This window comes from Anomalospiza imberbis, chromosome 23, assembly GCF_031753505.1.
Source record: "Anomalospiza imberbis isolate Cuckoo-Finch-1a 21T00152 chromosome 23, ASM3175350v1, whole genome shotgun sequence".
NCBI lineage: Eukaryota > Metazoa > Chordata > Aves > Passeriformes > Viduidae > Anomalospiza > Anomalospiza imberbis.
The window spans coordinates 4,666,475-4,686,577 of NC_089703.1; the positions used below are offsets into that span (position 1 = coordinate 4,666,475).

At 50.8% G+C, this 20,103-nt stretch overlaps 1 protein-coding gene across 1 annotated transcript; it reads right to left on the reverse strand.

Annotated features, from left to right (window-relative positions):
* Window positions 1–646: 646 nt before the first annotated feature.
* Window positions 647–3,428, reverse strand: TPRG1L (tumor protein p63 regulated 1 like). The gene is made up of 5 exons (XM_068171640.1): window positions 3,191–3,428; window positions 3,024–3,115; window positions 2,365–2,541; window positions 1,659–1,812; window positions 647–954 (listed from the first exon to the last, which is right to left on the reverse strand). Exons 1-5 carry the CDS (start codon window positions 3,392–3,394, stop codon window positions 760–762), a joined length of 822 nt encoding a protein of 273 aa, XP_068027741.1. The 5' UTR covers window positions 3,395–3,428; the 3' UTR covers window positions 647–759.
* Window positions 3,429–20,103: the final 16,675 nt, after the last annotated feature.

The following is a 20,103-nucleotide window of genomic DNA, read 5'->3' on the forward strand; positions in this document are numbered from 1 at the left end:
AGTATCAATCTAACCAAAATAGAATTCCTTTTCAGTTCTACAAAGAACAGCTTTGAAGGCAAATGTGTTTGTGAGGCTTTTGGCAACGTTCTCTCATAACAGTCTTTATTCTGTGGCTGCAGCAAAGAAACAGAAGTAGAGAGGAAGTTCCAGTAGGTTCTTAGCGGGATTTTACAAGAAGCTCAGAAATGCATATTGAGTTCACAAACTGCTGCTGAGCAGGTGGAACAGTGCAGCTTTAGCAAAAGCTAGCAAATACTGTTAAAGACTGACTGACAGCTTTGAAAATTCCTAACGGGCATTAATCAGAGCACTGAAATCATGGTGATTGGAACAGCAATTCCTCTTAAGCAACACAAAGCAGTCCCAAGCACACAGCAGGATTTGACACCGTACACAGGGACACAGCAGGGCCGTGGCACAAAGGTTCTGCTGTGCACTGGGGGTTTCAGCAGGTTCCAATGGCACTTCATGGACTGGGAAAAGCAGGCACTGGGACACAGAACACACCACAGCTCATTCAGCCTGCATAAGGACCAGTGAGGGCTGTAAATCAGGTACAAAATACAAGACTGACACCACCCTGCTTCAAATCCAACCTGTGCGTTCCCCAAACAACCTGGGAACTGTCCTACAACGTCCCCCCTCCCTTTCCTTCCCCTGGCAACTTTGCTTTATCACGTGCTCTGCCCTCAGCACCCTCTCCCAGGGCACCACCAGCAACTCACTTGCCCTTCAATAGCTGATACACAGGGGGGTTTAAAATCCAATTTTGCCTCTTGTCATGGAGTAGCCCAGCTTGGCCTCGTTGTTGATGAAGGACATCAGTCCCAGGTAGGTCTCGATGAGGATGGGCCGCTCCAGCACCAACACCCCATTAGTGCTTCCTGGCACTGGGCCCTCCTTGTGGGCTTTCTTCACAGCCTGGATCAGCTGTGTTTGAAAGTTTTCCAGCTGGAAGAAAAGAAATCACCTTGCTTTTGCATTGTTTTGCAAACTGTTAAGCAGCTGCTGATAGGGAATGGTGAAGGATTAGCATTAAAGCTGTAGTTGTCACAGCTCTGTGGGCTTTGATAGTCACAGTCTGATATTTAACCTCAGCGATTCAGTTAATTTCACACAGGACACTGCTGATGTGTGACTTAAACAGGGGAAAGATTTATCAGTGACCAGGTGTTTATTTCTGACTGTGGTTCTGCCCTGCTCACTGATGTGTTATGCTTAATAGTGTTCTAATTTTAGGCAAACCTTCAGAGGGAAGCAGCTGTTACAGAAAGAACTGAGAACCACCTTGGTGAAGGTTTTCAGTGAGCAAGTAAACCATCTGTTAATTAGCTGGCAGTCCTAGATGAAAAGTCCATCAGCCTGTCAGGTAAGTAAGAGCAGAAACAGCCCAAGATCCATTTGGTTTTGGGTTTTACAGGACTGTGCACCTTTGGAAGTTTTAGCTTCCTCTGTGTTTCAGCCAGTTATGGGTGGCTGGCAAAAGTGGGCAGTAGGGCCACCTTGCAAGTCAAAATTTGGAGACTGGGGAGATGGAGCTCCAAGTTCTACCTCTGATGTAACTGATTTTGTTTGATTATTGATGTATTGCTTAAAAATAATCCAAGCTGTGTCAACCCTACGAGCTCAATGAGCTGCCTGGAGCAGCTCCTTACCCGGCACAGGGACGAGACCTTCTCGTCAGCGTCTGCCATGGGGTGCTCGGTGAAGGTCACGTAGGGGATGTTGGTGGACCAGGGGTTCCACCTGTTGATGAAGGAGGCTCGGCTTTGCTTGTCCCACTGGATGCGGATACCGACACCTTCTCTCCTGATAGTGCAGAATGAACAGGGTAAAACTTGTCTCTGAGCAAGGTTAACTAAAAATGTTCTGTCTGGAAAAGACCTACTTGGAACCAGAAGCTAACTTGAAATACAAGTGATAGTAAATTTTACTGAAGGCAAGAAATTCAGCCCCTGGAACGTGCAAAGGGACATTCTTATGAGCTAAGAGCAAGAAGGTGAAGCACCTGGGACACCCTGGCCATCCTTCAGTCTGTGACAGCTCCTGTGTACAGGGGACATGCCACTCACAGCTTTCTACTCATGCTAAGGTGGTGTTACTACTACTTACTGCATTATGTAATGGTGATGAGTTTCTGCTCCCAGATCTACTCATCTTATCTTGAAAGTCCTTGAGCAACCTGCTGTTTGTACAACTACTCACCACCCCAGCTACCAGCAGCTACCCTGAGGTCTTCTAGTAAAGCTTCGGGAACTGTTTGCAAAGTTAAGCAAACAAAAGGAAGAATTCTCAGACCATTCCAGTGGTCAGGCTGACAGCTCAATCTGTTCCCAGTAACAGGTGCCTGTGGCTGCTTACTTGTTGAGAGATTTGGGTGGGAACACAAACTCCCCCACAGAGATGGTGTCCACGGCACTGAGGGCGATCCTGGTCACATGCTGGCACTGCAGACTGATGAAGTTGTACTTGCAGACCAGGAGGGACCAGTCCGTGATGAGGACAAGGCGCTCCTTCTCGTTGTTCCAGTGATCGATTCTGGGGAGAGATCACGACTGAGCTTTAAGTGGTTCTGTCTCCTGGCTAGAAACACTCAAGAGCTTGGCAGAAAGAACTGCTGAGGAGAACAAATCTGGAGTCTTGGCGACGCTGTATTTTCTGTTACTTTGCTTTGTATCAGCGGGGCTGAGGGTCTGTGCCCAGCTGCACACACGGGGCTTTGGGACAGTTTGTTAAAGCTATGCCCACGCTTTACTGCAGGAGTGGGTTCTCTGTGGGACTGGATTTCCTAAGGGGTTAACTCGGGAGCGTTGGTCTGCTTATAACGAAATAATGAAACAATAATGGCTGCAGCCAGCCTAGGCAATTCCGGGCCTTGTACACGAAATAATATTCACCAGGTTTAACACAGAACAGCGCTGTGGGCTGTGCAGCTCTGATCCAACAACGCGGGGCCGAGGCTGCCCTGGCTCTCACCTCCCTCGCCCGGAGCGCCCGTCCCATCCCGCCGCGGAACTCACTCGGTGAGCAGCCACACGCTCTGCACCTCCCCGTCCTCGGCGGGCAGCACGACCACGCGGATCTCGCTCACCGCCTGCTCGATGGTGCCGGGCTGCGGGGGAGAAGGCAGAGGTCAGGGCGTGCGGGCGGGGGCCGCGGCCGCCCCCGCGCCCCTCCCGGCGCGCACCCGGAACACGAAGTACTGGCGCAGGCGGCCGGCGCGGCCCGCGGTGCGGACACTGAGCGGCCGCAGCGTCTGCCGGGGCGGCGGCGCGGCCGGCTCGAAGGGCGGCCCGGTCCCCCCCGGCACCAGCGTGGCGGCCCCGGGGCTGCCGGGGCTGCCGGGGCCGCCGGCCGGGCCGGACTCGTCCGCGTCCCGCAGCTGCAGCATCGCGGCGGCGCCGGGCGGGCGCTCGGAGCCTTCCGGGGCGGAGCGGGGCGGGCGGAGCGGCCGGGGCCGCCTCTCGCTCGGCGCCGGGCCGGGAGGCGGCACTGCAGCCCCGCCCGGGATGCTCGGCAGGTACCCGGCGAGATACGGGATGAGGGACACGGCAGCGCTCCCGCTCCGCTGGCCCTGGTATCGCGTGTTGTCGTCGTCGCACACCTGGGGCTGTCACCATCGCACACCCGGGGCTGTACAAAGCGGTGGGTGCTGTCACCATCGCTTGCTCACAGCTCATTAGGTACCAGGTGCCATCACTGTGAAGTGGCCAGGGCTGTGTCAGGTGCTGTGACCATCGGACACCTGGGTTGTACAAGGTGTCAGTCGCGGTCACCATCACACAGCAGGGCTATAGCAGGTGCTGGGTGCTGTCGCTATTGCCTGCTCAGAGCTGTGTTAGTACCAGATGCCATCACTGTCACACACTGGGGCTGCACCAGGTACAGTCACCACTGGATCCCACAAGTGGTGGTGGTTTGTGGCACTGTCACCACCACAAACCTGGGGCTGTACCTGCTGGTGGGTGCTGTCACCATTCCCTGCCCTGAGCTATATCAGGTACCAGGTGTCATTGCTGTCACACACCCGGGGCTGTATGAGGTCCCAGGTGCCAACATCATTGCACACTCAGAAGTGTATGGCCCTGTCTCAGCCCTGCTGTGGATTTTCAAGACAAGAACCCACACACATCATACAATATACAGTGCGAGGCCCTGAGCTCAGCCAAAATGATGCTCTGCTCTGCCCAGGTGGTCTGGGCAAGACTCATATACCCACAAAAGAACAAGATTGTGTGGGTCTACAGAGGCCAGGCAGAGCTGCTGTGAAGCAGATCTGGGTCAGATGTGCAAGATCCTTAAATATCATGAGGACAGAGCTCAGGAAGGTACCAGAGGAGTGTGGGATAGGGACAGGATTGTGCATGGAGAGCCCTGGAGCCCATATCACATCCAGCACACTTGATAGCGAAGATTAAATAATGCTGGGGAATGAATGGCACGTTAATGTTTCAGTTTCTGTGGTCTCTGGCATGACTGCAGATATTATCATCAGTATTTATAGAACTGTATCATACCTTGGACCACTTTCAGGGCTGTTTTTCATGGAGCCAGAGGATGACATCCTCGGCGGGTGGCTGTGCTGGGAAATTATATAAAATTGAAAACATACTAAATTGACTTCACAGACAGGGTAGGGTTTCAGATATCTGTCTTTCACGTGTGTCCCATGAATCCCCCACTCTCCACAGCCCTTGCTCACATGGGCCTTTTTAGGTGGGAAACCTCACTACTGGCTTTAAAGGGACTTTAAAAGGACTGCAGAGCTGAGTCTGTGCTGGGTCACTCCTCAAAGCGCAGCTTTTCCCATCGGACCTTCCCCTTCTCCCTGCAGGCAGCCTGGCCGGGGTGGCTGTGGCTGGGAGAGTGGCCAGGCCAGCCAGGACCCTGCAGCGAGTTGTGTCCCACCTGTGTGACAGCCAGGATTGTCACCTGAGGCAGCGTGGGAGCTGTGGCTGGACCGATCAATCCCCATCCTTGGCCTCGAGCCGTGTCCTGGAGAGGGAGCCCGACTCCCGGCTCTGCCCAGTCCCTGCTCACTGGGAGGAATCCCTGGAAGCCTAACTGAGAGCAGCCTGTTTCCTACTGTAAAAAGTTCTAACTTTTTAATCCCAGATAGAAAAAGACTTGGATTTATTGTATCCTGGAGCTCTCTCTGTTGTTATAGAACATCTTTATGTAGCTGCCTTTCTTATCAAGGAAGAATGAATGATGTTTTCTTCCCATCCGTTAGGCTTGGCTGATATTTTACTGCTAAGTGGAAGCATTAACCCCCTCACCTGCTCTTTTCTCTTACTTGAGGATTTATGGCACTGCTGTGACCTTGGGAGGGTTCTGGTGTAAAGAGCAGCTGCTTCAGTTTTTTTCCAAGAGCCAGCAGCTTTTGGGCATGGCCCTTGCGGACTTTAGTCTTGATTAATGGTTGTCCTTCAGCCACAAAATATGTCCATGAAACTATCCCAGCCTTCCTCCTTCTTATCCTGCTTCTCTGATGGAAATCAGCACCTGCCCCAGGCCAAGTGAGCTCTGGAGGGCCCCGGGGAGCTCAGAGGTGCCCAGCTGCTGCTCAGCTTCCTCCTGACCCTTGGGAAGGGTTTGCTGGCAGGTGCTTGAGATGTTTAGTGCAGCATCCCTCCTCTCCTCCTCCCCATCCCACTGTGCCAGCTGCTGTGTGCAGTTGGAGGTGTCCCTGCCAGCAGAATTTCCTTGGGAAGCAATCCATTTTGTTATCTGTTGGAGTGCATGGGGAAGATTGAATCTCTGTGGGATGTTTTTCGAGCTTCTGGGAAAGGGATTTGGGGTGGTGTGTCTGCAGCTGGCCTTGGGCAGTGCAGAAGAGCTGCCTGTGGAGAACCAGCCCCGAAGCACCGCTGCCCCATCCCTGCGAGCAGGGCCTCCCCCTCCTCTGCTCGGGGCTGGGCACAGCTCGTGGGAGGGATTTCTGACTGACAGCGAGGAAAGAGGCAAGAGAGCATGTGAGGGAAAGGAGCTGGACCTGGGAAAGGCAGGAGGAAGTTTTGTTACTCCCCTGAACCGCAGGGAAGCTGCTCCGGTGCGCGGGTGTGCCGGAGTTCCTCTTGCCCCGCTCCGGAGGAAGGTGCGGAGCTGCGGCAGGAGGATGCCTGCACCTCTGTGGATGGAGTGAAGGATCACCCTGCCTGCTTCGGGAAGAGCCCCTGGGAAGTGAGATTCTCCTGCCAGAAGAACACCCCTCCTTCCTCCTTCTCCTTCCCCTTGCCAAGGGCTGGATTTCAAAGTGCCTTGGGAAGGGGATGGCAGCTCCGGAGCAGCTCAGCCCACATGGGGCTGTGCTGCTGGGCATAACCCAGGTCTTGTGAGCCCCCAGGTCCTCGAGCTTTGTCAGCAAGCAAATCCCAGAAGGAAAAGTCACTTCAGTGCATTTCACTTCGAGCAAACGAGCATGAAAAGCCAGGTTTGGTTTGGGGAAAAATCCAGCTGCAACCTGCACTCTAATTTTCAGTGGAGTGAAGAAACTCGCTGAGCGGAACCAGAGAGGGAGGAAGCATCCAGGAACGATAAATCCGCTCTCCCCCTGTGAGGACTCCCCTGTGCTCCGCTAGCTTTATCCTCTGCAAGGAGAGACACTGGCAAGTTGGGAGCAGGAGGCAGCAGGAGCCTGTGGGGAGGAGGAACAGTGGAGCTGTGCTGGAGGAGGCTGTGGGATTCCCGGGATAACCGCTGGAAGCACCTGGAGGGAGAGGAGCGGCTGCGATGGAGTTTCCTGCCGTGGCACTGTCACTCATCGTGGCGCTGCGAATGTCTCCGCTGGCTGCTGGGAGCAAACTGCAGCCCCACATGTGAGTAGGAAGAAAGAGTTCCGGAGGGGTTTTGTCAGGCAGGGAATGGAAAAGCAGGAGCCAAAAGCAGTGTTTTCAAATCAAGGGTGAAGCGAAGAGCAGAGAGTGAAGGGGCAGTGGGGAGCAAACTGTTGTGGGTTTCTTTATTTACTATTAGATGTGCAGAAAGGGGAATAGAAAATTGAAAATGTGGATAGTCTTTTCTTGTAGGAGGGAACTCCTTGGTTTAGCTGAAACTGTTGTCTGAATGGGAGAGATGATTCCTGTGTGAATACTTTGCCCTTTCTTCCAAGACCTGCTGCTTTTATTTCACTTCAGGAATCTTTCTTATTCCACGTTCCTCCCCGCCCGCTGCTGTTACTCCTGCAGCACGTAGGCTGCTCTTTTTAATTACATTTTACAGTTACAGTTTGGTGTTAATCATTTGGCTGCTCTGGAAAACTTCCTTGCAAATTTGGCTTCCTGCCAGAAGATGGTCTCTCAGAGCCAGGGGATCACTGTAATTCCCTTTGTCCATGGAGCTGGTGTGGTGTGGGGTGCAGACTCCAAGCCGCCCTCCCCGAGGGGTTTTATTCTTTTAAAAAAAGCATGTCCTTTAGAAGATAAAGGTTTTGGAAGAAGCGGCTTTTTCTCCCCACGTCAGGGTTTTGTGTTCCTGCCCTGACAGTTACTTTCAGGACTTCTTGGACGGGGCACTGGAGCAGAGCCCTGTGCCAGCACGCTGGGGTTGGAATTGAGCAGCATTGAAAAGTCGGATGCCAGCTGTGCCCTCTAAGCTTCACCACATCCAAATGAGTTATTTCCCCTTTTTTATAGAAAGTATCTCTAAGAAAACTCTGGGTCCTGTTGGAAGCAGCAGAAGCAGCCCCAAATACCAAGTGGCTCATGGAGTCAGGGACAAATATTTCACTCTTCATCCTTAGTTAAACCCACTGACTTGTGCGTGGAGAAAGAGTTAGGATTAGAAAAGAAACAAAGTACATTTCTTTGATTTATTGGAATTAGCTTCACAGCTCTTAGCTCTGAATGAGCATGAAACTGCCCCTGTGGCTGGTCGGCCTGGCACCGTTTCTTTTCCCTGCAGTGATTTAAGTCATTGAGGAGGTGGATGCAGGGAGTTGCCCAAGCCCTCCCTGCCCTGCCAGCAGGAAATCCAGGCAGTGGGAGTGCTGCACCCCTCGCAGCTGTGACCCTCTGTCTTGGTTTGAAAAGACAGGTGTCTGCTAAGGAAGGCAGGAGCCTTCCTTGAAATGGAAAATTGTAAACCCATTCCCTCTGAATTATTATAATTTTGAAATTAAAAGGCTCTCAGGCAAAGATATGGGAGCAGGAATAACAGTTCTTTACTAGGAAAATTAGTTTGCAGTAGTACAAACAAAGAAAAAAATCTACTGAGAGTCAGAACATGCCCTGGCAGCCTGTGGGTCAGGGTGGTGGCAGCAGTCCCATCCCATGGTGGCTCAGCCCTCCTGCAGTGCCAGCTGTGCTTCTGCTGGGGCAGGGATCCTGGACAAGGGGGGAGTTTTCCTGTGAAGTTCCAGGGCTGGTGTAGATGGGTCTGGTCTTCCCCTGGGAATGCAGTGGGGAAGAAAGCTGCTCCTCTGGGAATCCAGTGGGGAAGAAAGCTGCTCCTCTGGGAATGCAGTGGGGAAGAAAGCTGCTCCTCTGGGAATGCAGTGGGGAAGAAAGCTGCTCCTCTGGGAATGCAGTGGAGAAGAAAGCTGCTCCTCTGGGAATGCAGTGGAGAAGAAAGCTGCTCCTCTGGGAATGCAGTGGGGAAATGCTGCTGTGGTGCTCCAGGCCTCAGATTGTATCCAGGTAGAATGCTTGGCTCCTCCCCCTGGGCGGAGCATCTCCCCATGGGATGATGGAATTTTCTCAGCCATGCAGGAACACTCACTGGCCCATGAACAGAAGCTAATTAATAATTAATGGCCCATTAACAGAAGAGATCTGGAGGGATTGGTTGAGGAAGAGATAAAGAAAACTGCCCAATGAACAGAAGATAACTGCCCCACCTTTAACAGATGGAAATGGAATACACACCCAGCTAAACCTGAGACACACCCCGCATCCCTCTGGATCCCCTGGCTCCCTCAATCCCTGCATTTCTCTGTTCCAGGCCCAACGTGTGCGCCGAGCAGGAGCTGGGGGTGGTGGGACTGCGGCAGCCGTGTGTGCAGGCGCTGACCCGTGCTGCCAAGGTGTGGAAGCAGGACTGCGGGGGCCGCCGCTGGTGCACGGGCTACGAGCGCAGGTAGGTGCTCTTCCCTCCACCTTGGGCTGCTCCTTGTGAGAAATGGAAGGGTGGAAACTTCCACAGACATTTGCAAAACATTAATGATTTTTCTTAGAAGAGTCTTTCTGAAATATGAGACTATAAAGTTGTATTTTTTTTTCTTAACACTGTGAAGAAAGAGGGAATGATTCCAATGCATTAACCTCTTATTATCATCAACTTAAAAAATTGTTTTTTCAACATTCCACTACATCCAGAAGGGGGTCCTCAATTTACCTTTTTGAGTTCCAACCATCAATACACGAAAACCACTACAAAGGTATCACTAAACCATTTTACCACAAGAGATAAAAAACTCACCTACTATTTGTCAATATTTTATAACCAGAGCTTTGTCTCCAGCCCAGCAAAAACACCCACAGTCAAAAATTTTCCACTACATAGATAACTTACTCATTACAACACCAACTCAAAAAGAAATAGAACAAACTCAGAACAGTGTCATTACTAAAGTTCAGCATGCCAGGGCTGGAATTGAGCAGCCTGGAGAAGTCGGATGCCTGCTGTGACCTCTAAGCTTCACCACATCCAAATGAGTAATTTTAACTTTTTTTAATAGAAAGTATCTCTGTGATATGTATTTCTTTTATAGAAAGTATCTCTGTGAGAAAAGAAAAGATAGACACTTCCACAGATGCAGGAGAGTTTGATTTGCAGCCTTGGAAGAAGCATGGATTGATGCAAAAATAAAGTACACAGACATTAGGTAGAAGAATCATAAACTTATGTTTCTATAGTTGTAAGTAAGAATATGCCTTAAGTAAGAGAGAAACTGTATTGATAAGATGGTGAAGGGTTTATAACGTAGGGGTGTAACTGTATAGAGTAAGCTGAGAGTTTAGATGTTATAATAGAAGCATCTGTGTGTATGTGTAATAGTAACCCGTTGGATAAAAGTGTCCAGAGTGCAGTAGAAGTAAGTAAAGATAAGCTAAAGATAAGATAAAGTAAGATAAGATAAGTAAAAATAAGTTAAAAAAGCAAAATAAACTTAGTGGCAACTGTCCATTAGATTAAAAAGTTCTATATTGTCTTGTAAGGAAGAACTTGTGACTACTTTGAGCTATGGCTGACTGCTTGCTCCTTTGAAATCTCATGGTCTCTGAGACTGATGTTTATCTGAGCAATAAATCATTCTTAGCTCGACTGTGGTCCCATCCCTTCAATTAAAGCAGCAATAATAATATAGGAGGAAAAGTGATTCCCACTCCTCCTCAGCAGCTGGGAAGTGAGTTTGGGATGGGGACAGCCACCTGTGCACCCATCCTTCTCCCCTGGCTTTCCTCTGGAATGGGAAACAGCCAGGGGGACGCCTTGGTGCCCTCCAAGGAGTCTCAGTGATGAGACAGCATGGCTGGGGCTCATGTGGATGTACCACAGCTCTCAAGGGAAAGAGGAGAAAACACCTTGGAGGAAAGCCTTGGTGCCTGGCATTTACCTGGCTAGTGGGAGGAGGTTGAAGCTAGATGATCTTTAAGGTGCCTTCCAACACAAACTGTTCTGTGATTCTGTGGCTCTATGATTCCATGATTTTGTGATTAGGGGACAGAGCAGTTCTTTTACAGGTTGATCTGAACCGTCCCATGAGCAGAGATGTGGCCCTGACCCCACAAACTGCCAGTAAGGAGTAGAACTACTTCACAGGATATTTTTCTTGGCTAGAAGCAGGAGACCACAAGAGCTTGGCAAACCCTTTGGGCATTTTGCTGGAGGGGCTTCTTGCTCAGCTTGGTATTTCTGTGACACTCAGAGTTTTTAAGCTGGGAAGGAATTCCCAAAGAGAAGGTCTGTCCATTGTTCTCATTGTGAAGAAGCTTTGTCCTTGTGGTGGGCTGTTTCCCATCTTCAGACAATGTATGACATCTGTTTCCTATGATCCAGCTATGTTGATGGAATGACTTATTCTCATCATGTGCACTATTCCTGTATCTTTAGATGTCTCCTCCTCAAAGCCCCTCAGTGCCTCTCGTCTGACAGAGCTGATGGCAGGAGCTGGGCCCAAGTCATGGTTATTGGCTAAAATAACAGTAAATGTGGCCGTGGTGCAGGGGTTGGGTGGTGCAGGACCACCTGTGAGGGCAGGAACTGCTGGGGTGGTGGTCAGCAGGATTCGCTGCAGGGTGACCATGCTCCTTTCACTCCCTGAGCTGGACCATGCTCAGGGCCACGTCAGAAGAGCTTGAGTTGGGCTTGCACAGGTGAGCACGGAGTTGGAACATACCCTGAGTGCTTGTCCCCCTAATCACAGCATCCCTTGAGTTCCCAGCTGGCCAGAGATGGGAGCTCGGGCAGGAGGCCCTGTGGAAGGAGGGCTCTGAACACGTGGTACAGCACCAAAAATTAACTTTTCTTACCTATGCAGCAGCCAAAGTACAATGTGCCCAAGCTGCTTCCACCCTCCACCTGCTCTTCCGGCCTCATTAGGGAGTTACAAGCCTTTGCAGAATAAAAATGATAGTTGTCGTTTCAAAGAAACGTCTTGGACTCAGGACAGCTTTTAAGTCCTGACTTTAGGAATTCCTCCTAACCTGTAATTGCCAGTAATTACCCTGGTGATGAGATCTTTGTCCTGGTAACAAAGGAGCAAACAGAGTCTGACTCTTGGCTGTGTTTTCAGGGAAGACTTTGAAAGGCTGGATGCCCTGTCTGCTTCCACTTCAAAGGCTGGTAGTTCTTCAGCCCCATCAGTCCCTTCAGCTCCTTAAAGGATGGGTTTGGCATCACAAATCAAGGGACTGAAATGAAATAACTTTCTGTTCTGCTTAATTACAAATATCAGAACAACCCAGTGCTAAAACTGATCCCGATGGAAGCACAGAGGGGAAGCCACTGAGGGATTTCACCCCAGAAGTTGTGAAATTCAGACAGGGAAAGGACTGTCAGCAGAACATTCCTTGGGCAAGGTTTTGTCCCAGATCTCCTCTCTCTAAACTTCCGGGAGTTCCCATTGCAGCAAGCTTTTCCAAGAGCTGGGAGCTCTCCTGCCAAGTTCCCTTGTGCCGGGCAGCCGAGGCAGTGGAGCGCACGGTGTCGGCACTCGCAGGGATGCTGGAGCTGCTCCAGTTGGACCTGGCTCTGGCAGTGTGGGGCTCAGGAAGTGTATTCACAGCTCCAGGATCTGACCTGCAATTGGCCTCGGTGCCTTTGAGTTCCTGGAGGTGACTGGGAAAAGCAGCATCTGCTCAGCTGGAGCATCCTCAGGCTGCGCTGCTCTGGGCTCCTGGTGAAGGGATGAGTTTGTGCAGCTTCCCAGTGAGTAATGACAGCAGGTAGCTTCGCTCAGCCCCCCATAACCAAGCTTGAAGGAATCACAGTGCTGTCCCAGAGGGGCTGGAAGGGGATTTTCCAGCAGTAGGACACAGCAGGATTCCCTGGGTTCCATTAGTTCTGGCTCATTCCCCATTTTCTGTGCCAGGGTTTCCTTAAAACACAAAAGAAAAGTGAAACACTGAAGATGAAGTATCTCCTGTGTGGCTCTTTCTCGTCTGCAGCACCCAGATACCCAGAGGCACTGAGGCTGTCCTTGAGAGCTTCCTGAAGGGTCTGGAGTGTCCAACAGAGCTGCCCAGGAGGGTGGGACTGAGGCTGCTCAGGGCACTGTTGGGCACAAGGAGCCCTGAGCTGTCCTACATCACTATTTCAAGCTTTTCCTCCCCATCCCTGAGCTTCTTTGTCACGTTCACACCACCCTGCATCCACCATCTCCCCTTTTCCTTCCTTCTGGGCTGGGCTGGAGAGTGCTCCTGGTACCAAGAGGGTTCTGGTGGGCTGGAGCCTGGTGCCTGTGAATCGCTTTCTCAGCTGCTTCTGGAACACAACAATTTCCATCATAATTTGTTAACAGCTCATAGAAAACAACAACAAAAAAAATTGCTATCTGCTTTTATTTTTCTCAGCTGTGCTTCCACGTGCTGGTTGGCACGCAGGAGTCGCTGAAGGTTTCCTTCCCGGGGATTAACGGTTCTCTGTTATTTGGGGTTTTTTTTGTAGGAACATCCAGACAAAATCAAACAAGTCGACTGAGTTAGGATAAATATTTTCAGTGGACATGCACAACACATCTGCCGTGCCAAATATTTGTTGTTGTTTGCCTGATTTGCTTTGGTGGAGCAGTTTCATGTCCTGCCAATAGAGCTTTTTGAAAATCGGCTTCAGAAGTATTATCTGTGTTTCAATTCTCACAAACACACAACACCAAATTTCCGGGGAAAAAATGTGTCGCTTTTATTTATTTACGCTTCAGATCAGTCCCTGCTTTACTCCCCCAGCTCCCACCCTGGAGGGAGCTACTGGGAGTAGTTAAAGGGACCCTCAGTGTTCCCTGCCAAGCTGTGGAGCCTTGCTGTGCCCAATACAACTCTTGGAGTAGTTTGGTGTTGCCATCAGGATTATGTTGATTTTTTAGCTCACCAGCCCCTTAGAGACACCTGCTCCTGCTCACTAAGGCAGAAATACCTTTTTCTTAAAATTTACATTTCCTTTGTGAGCAAGTAGTGTAAGGGAGGAGCTCAGAGCTGTAAATAGTCTAGAAAAGGAGAAAAAAATAATCTGGGGTGTTATGAAGTCCTGGGTGTTGTCTCTTGTGTTCCTAATTAGAGTAAATTAGGAATATTTTCTTAGCATCAGCGATCACTGACAGGCTGTGCGGAAAACAACGGCAGCACGTTTGCAAACCCAATTCCTCATTTTATTTGCACCCATGGCTACTAATTCTGTTCTGCCCGGTTTCCCTGCCCTGTAGGAGCTGACTTTGGCTGTGGTTTTGTGTTTCAGGGTTGTGTATTACACGGGCTACAGGCAGGTGTACCAGCTGAGGTCCCAGACCACCTACAGGTGCTGCCCAGGATGGTCCCAGCTCCCAGGGGATGCTGGCTGCCTGCACAGTAAGTATTGCTCTACTCGGCTCAACTTCCTTGGTTTTGGCTCATTTCAAGTCCTGTGCCTGCTGAAAATGCTCTAAAAATGTCTTTAAGTGGCTTTAAAAATCTGCTTAAAAATAACTGTCATGGGTTTTTATTAGGTTTTTGCCCTGGTGTAATAATAATAAAAATAAAAAATAAAATACCAACAGTAATAATAATAATAACATTATTACTATTATTACTGTTACTACTACTACTACTACTACTATTATTATTATTATTATTATTATTATTATTATTATTATTATTCCCTTGCATCAGAAGGATGCTGCTCTGGCTTCCTGGGAAGCACCGTGCAGTGCTTTCCATTTCTGGAGAATTTCTACATTCAGTGTCCCAGCCATTCATCCACTTGTCAAATGCTGCAAAATGTTTAAAATCAAGGCCAAATTGATGTTTCCAATTGTGCCACTGGCAGAAGCTCTGGAAACTCCTTTGAGAAGGTTTGTCAGGAGCTGGGTTTGTTATTTTGAGACTGGCTGAGTTGGAGCTGCCCCTGTGAGAGGTTTGGGATCTCTGCAGCTCCCTCCTGTATGCAGAGGGTGAGCTGGGCTCAGGGTGGTGATTCTGTAGTGTCAGCCCGGAGGAGGGGGCACACAGCCACAAGGGAAGAGGTGGCACTGGTCAGGTCTGGAGTGGAGACCCAGAACTTGAGGCTTTGGGATTCCGTGGCTGGATTCCTGCTCTCTTCCAGTGCAATTTCCTGCCAGACAGGCACGGGAGCTTGTCCTCCCCAGCTGTGGGGGAAGCTGTGAGATGTATTCAGGTTTGCACATGATGGGGATGTGCAAATATCAGCCTATGAGATGATTTTATGCTGTTGTTGCAGAAGACAGAGGCAGCTTTATCCCTGTGGGCCCCACATTCCCTATTTCCCTCCAGATTCTGTCTGACACAGAAGGCAGCTGCTGTGTCACTCCCTAAGCCCTGCAGCCACGTCCAGCTGGGGAAACATTTAACTGGGAACTACTTCTGAGGTGTTGAGAGCAAGGAAAAACCTCTTGAATTGAACCAAACGTATGTGCAGAACCAAATGCTACCTTGTGCAGAGCCCTGCACTCTCCTTGTGCTGTGGGATCAATTCCCTGCCTTGGTGCCTGATTCTCTTCTGATTTAGACCTTGGAGGTGCTCTCCTCCTTCCCCACAGAAAAGCAGCTTTGGATTTTAGTGATAGGCAGGAGAACCAGCAGAGCATTTTGGGGAAATGATTGCCCTGCCATCAAGGGAATCAGAGGCAGCTCCTTGTGGAGGCAGGCAGGACTGGGATTGACCTCCAAGGCAGGAAAGTGTCACCCACAGCTGCTTGCCTTTTGTTCTGTGGAGAGGCTGTCTGTGCCTTCCCCGGGCTTTGATGCTTGCAGCAAAGGATTTTTTTTTTTTAACCAAAAAGGGATAAAAAGGTGTGTCAAACAACCAGTCTTTATTCTTCCTATTCCAAGCTGTGGCACAGGAGAACAACTCACTGGGGAGAGGAAGCTCCACGGGTGCCTCGTAACCCCTGTCAGTGGGCAGATAATAACCTCAGCTGAACTCAGAAAAGCACCTTCTGTAATGAGTTTTCCTGCCAAGGAAATGAGTAATTCCATGCAGGAAGGAAGCAGAGAAAAGGAAATAGAGCTGCTCAGGGCACACTCTGAACTCATCCTTCTCATCACCGGGGCTGGGAATGGTCCTCAGGGGCTGCTCACTGCAGCCTTGGGCTGGAGTGGAGAAGAGAGCGACAAAAGCAGAGTGACAACAGCCCAAAAACTCCTGCAGGAATTGCTGCTGAGCTGCTGGGGAGGTTGAGGTGGATCATGACCTGGAGATGGTGAGCTCTTTCCCCATTCAGCCCTTCAAACCCAATTGGATACCACCGGGTTCACACCCAGGACATGCTGTAAACCTTGTTTCTGGGACAGAAAAACAGGTATTTATGTGCTACAGGCACAACAGGGAGCTGATCTCTGCCAGCCCTCAGCACAGGCAGGGGCACTTCCAGAGGCAGAAAATAAAATTACATTGCACTGTGAATCATCTTCTGAGCCCCTGAGAGCAGCAGGAGAGCAGCCACCAGGTTAGGGCTGAGGTGTGAATTGTGCTCTCTGTTTCCAGACCCCCACAGGCAGCAGCTGGAGGAGCATCCCAGGGGCAAATAGGACAGCCAGGGCGTGTGTGCTGATCTCTGCACTGTCCTGGGCTGTTGGATTGCTCCTAGCTTTACAAGGACAGGGTAACTGAGAGGCGTTTTCAAAGATTTTATTTCTATTTCCCACATCGGGGAACATGCCTGGGCTCTGTAACTGAACCCTCATCCCGAGGAGCTCCAGGCTGTGGGTTTGCAGGGATGTGATGGCTTTTCCTGCTGGTGGCTTTGGCCTCAGCACCAGTGTGTGCTTGTGCAGCAGAGGAGGTGTAGGAAGGTCTGGGAGGGAACTGTCAGTGACCATCAGCGAGGTGCTGGGGTGGGGGCACGCAGCCAGGCTGTTATTTATGGATGCTGGAGGTTTCTCTGGTTGGTGTGTAGCACTCTGGGGTCAGGCTGTGCTTGCTGCTGTGGCTCTGCTGAATGCCACAGAGCTGTGCCAGAACATGTCAGCGGGATTTGTGGCCCTTCCTATCTGCCTCCAGAGATCATTGATCGTGTTCCAGGAGCGCAGAGCAGGGGAAGGGCATCTCTGCTGACAGTTTAATTAGGGCTGTTGTGCAGTGGAATCTCTCCAGTGAGGACATCTTGCTCTCCCTTGGAGACTGGCATCTCCTCACTGCAGGGTTCTGTTTGCTCTTTGCTGGTCATCATTTCTCCTTAAAAAAAAAAAAAAACAACCCAGTGTGGGAATCGGAAAAACAGAAACTTCCACAGACACTGAAGGGTTTGATTTGCAGCCTTGGAAGAAGCTTGGATTGATGTGAAAATACAATACACAGACATTAGGCAGAAAAATCATAAATTTATGTTTTATAGTTGTAAGAAAGACTATGTCTTAAGTAAGTGAGAAACTGTATTGGGTAAAACAGAGAAGGGTTTATAATGGAAGGGAGTGGTTGTATGGAATAAGCTAAAAGTTTAGAAGTTACAATAGAAGCATATGTGTGCAGGTGAGACAGAAGCCATTGGACAAAAGTATCCACAGTGCAGCAGAAGTGAGTAAAGGTGATAGGTTAGGGAAGCAAAATAAAGTCTGTGGCAACTGTCTATTGGGTTAGAAAGTTCTATGTTGTCTTGTAACAAGGAACTTGTGACTACTCCTGAGCTATGGCCGAACGCTTGCTCCTCTAAAATCTCACAGCCTCTGAGACTGATGTTTATCTGAGCAATAAATCATTCTTAGCCTGAAAATAGTCCCATCCCTTCATTTCTAAGGGTGACAATGACACCCATCCCATGTGAGGGGACATTTTCAGCACTGCAGGCTCGTGTGGAACCAGCCAAGGCCCTTTGCCACCTTCTTGTTTGAACATGGTGGTACTGTCTGACACTGATGGTGATCCTGAACACTGTTATGACATGAGAGGTTCCAGCACCCTGTCCCAGGACAGGAGAGTTGTTTGGGCTCTCAGAGCTGTCCTGGTGCCTGGAAGAGGAATTTGCCTTGTTGCAGCCACTGCATTGGGGGTGCTCACTGTTAGCATAGGTTGGAGGCTGTCTGAAGCAAAACTGGGCTGTCCTCCCCTTCCTCACATGCAGATTTGTGTCTCTGAGCTCTTACGGGTGAAGAAATGGCCCCACTACACAGCTGTGGGGACAGTACTGGCAGGCTGTGGGCTCTGCTAGGAGCAAATAGCTCAGAAAGAGATGGAAAATTACATAGAAACAGAGACCTCACTGGTCTTACAGAATATTTGGATTTGTTCTACTCCTTGTGTGCCCTCTCTAATGGAGACAGCCGGCCTTGCTCCTGTCACCACCAGGGCTGTCAGAGGTGAAGGCAGGGAGCCCTGACACTGGCAGGGTTCTGTCTTTTGTCCCTTCTCTTCTGGTGGTAGCAGAGGTGAGGATTTGTTCCTTCAATTACCCTCTGTCCTGGACTGTTCATCTCTTTGGGAAGGAGAAAGGTCAGAAGTCAAGGCACCCTTTGCATTTTTAGGATGGCATCAGGTTCTTTCCCTGCCTGATCTCTGATAGTTTAACTCTCAGACTCAGCTGCCTGGTTTCAAGTGGCCTCTGAGATGCTACTTAAATTCCACCTGGGTTCAATAACACAGGTAAAGCCCTCCGTGATTAGGTGAGGAGCCTGCATGTCTGGTAAGCTCTGTGATCTCCACTTTCAGACGGAGATGCTGAAGAGCTGAGTCCCTCCGAGTCTGTAACTCTTGATGTGTGTGGAGGAGCAGCTCAGCCACCCACAGCCTGTCTGTGCTCTTGGGCCAGCCCCTGCCACCTTCAGAAAGGACATGGTGAGGCACAAAGGCACCAAGGAGAGCTGTAAAGAGCCTAAAGAGGAGATCATGACTAGACTTGGTGTGGGTGGCACTGTCACTGTTGTGATGTGGCCTGGAGAAACTCAGCCTGAGCTGCTGGTCTAAAGCTGGTCAAAGTTGCCCTGAACTCAAGTTTTTATCCAGGTGAGGTCCTGCTGTCTTCTGATTTTCAGCTCAGGTGGAGGTAAAGCCTGGCCCTATGTAGGAAGGAGAATTAATGCTCATTTGAGGAGGCATCAGTGTGAGACATGATGAAAACCCATGGGATCATCCCTAGTGCTGAGCAGAAAGCAGCCACAAATGGCCTGTTAAAAGGCTCCAGAGTGAGTTACCCCACACTGAACTGCATTTCTTTCTGCCAACTCCACTGAGTTTTCACCCATCACCCGGCGAGCAGGGAAGAGTGCTCATGGGGACCTCCTGTGCTTGTTTCACTGGCACAACCATGGAGCCTGGCACAGCCCTGGAACCTGACAGCATCCTCAAACCTGGCACAACCCTGGAGCCTGACATGGCTCTGGAACCCAACACAATTCTAGAGCTCAGCACGGCCCTGGAGCTGGGCACGGCCCTGGAGCTGGGCACAGCCCTGGAACCTGGCATGTCCCTGGAGCCTGGCATGTCCCTGGAACCTGGTATATCCCTGGAACCTGACATGGCCCTGGAACCTGGCATGTCCCTGGAGTCTGACATGGTCTTGGAGCCTGGCATGTCCCTGGAACCTGGTATATCCCTGGAGCCTGGCATGTCCCTGGAACCTGACATGGCCCTGGAACCTGGCATGTCCCTGGAGTCTGACATGGTCTTGGAGCCTGGCATGTCTCTGGAGCCAGGCACAGCCCTGGAACTTGACATGGCTCTGGAGCCCAACACAACTCTAGAGTTTGGCACAGCCCTGGAACCTGACACAGCCCTGGAATCTGGCACAGCTCTGGAACCTGGCATGGCCCTGGAGCCTGGCACAACTCTGGAGCCCAACACAGTCCTGGAACTTGGCATGACCCTGGAGCCCAGCATAACTCTGGAGCCTGGCATGGTCCTAATGACTGGCACAATCCTGGAGCACAGCACAACCCTGGAGCCTGGCACAACCCTGGAGCCTGGCAAAACCCTGGAGCCTGGCACAACCCTGGAGCCTGGCACAACCCCGGAGCCTGGCACAACCCAGAAGCCCTGCTCTGTCCTGGAGGCTGGCACAGCCCTGGAGGCTGGCATGGCCCTGGAGCCCAGCACAGCCCCAGAGCCCGACCATGTGCACCATCACGGGGCAGGCAGCTCAGGCTGGTGATCCAGGTTGGAAGCCTGGGCAGGAAATGCGTCCGGCTGACAGTTTAATTTCCCTGAGAGGCGGCTTTGCTTTGTCCATCACCTCCTGGCTGCTGCAGGCTCATTGTTTAGTCAGCTGAAAGGCTGTGACTGAACTCCTGAACCTCTCGCCCGAGATGGAGCTCAGTGCTGCTCAAAAGTCCATCGTGGGCTCCCCTGGGAACACATCTCTGCCTGGGCAGGGGGTGGCCGGGCTGTACCTCGGGGAGCCCAAACATTGCTTTTCTTCCTGGCTCTTCCTCCTAAATCAGTCTCATGTCTCGACTTCCCGAGGATCCCGCCTCGCTGAGCTCTCACAAAGGACACTGCCTGGCCTCTGAGCAGAAGGCGGTG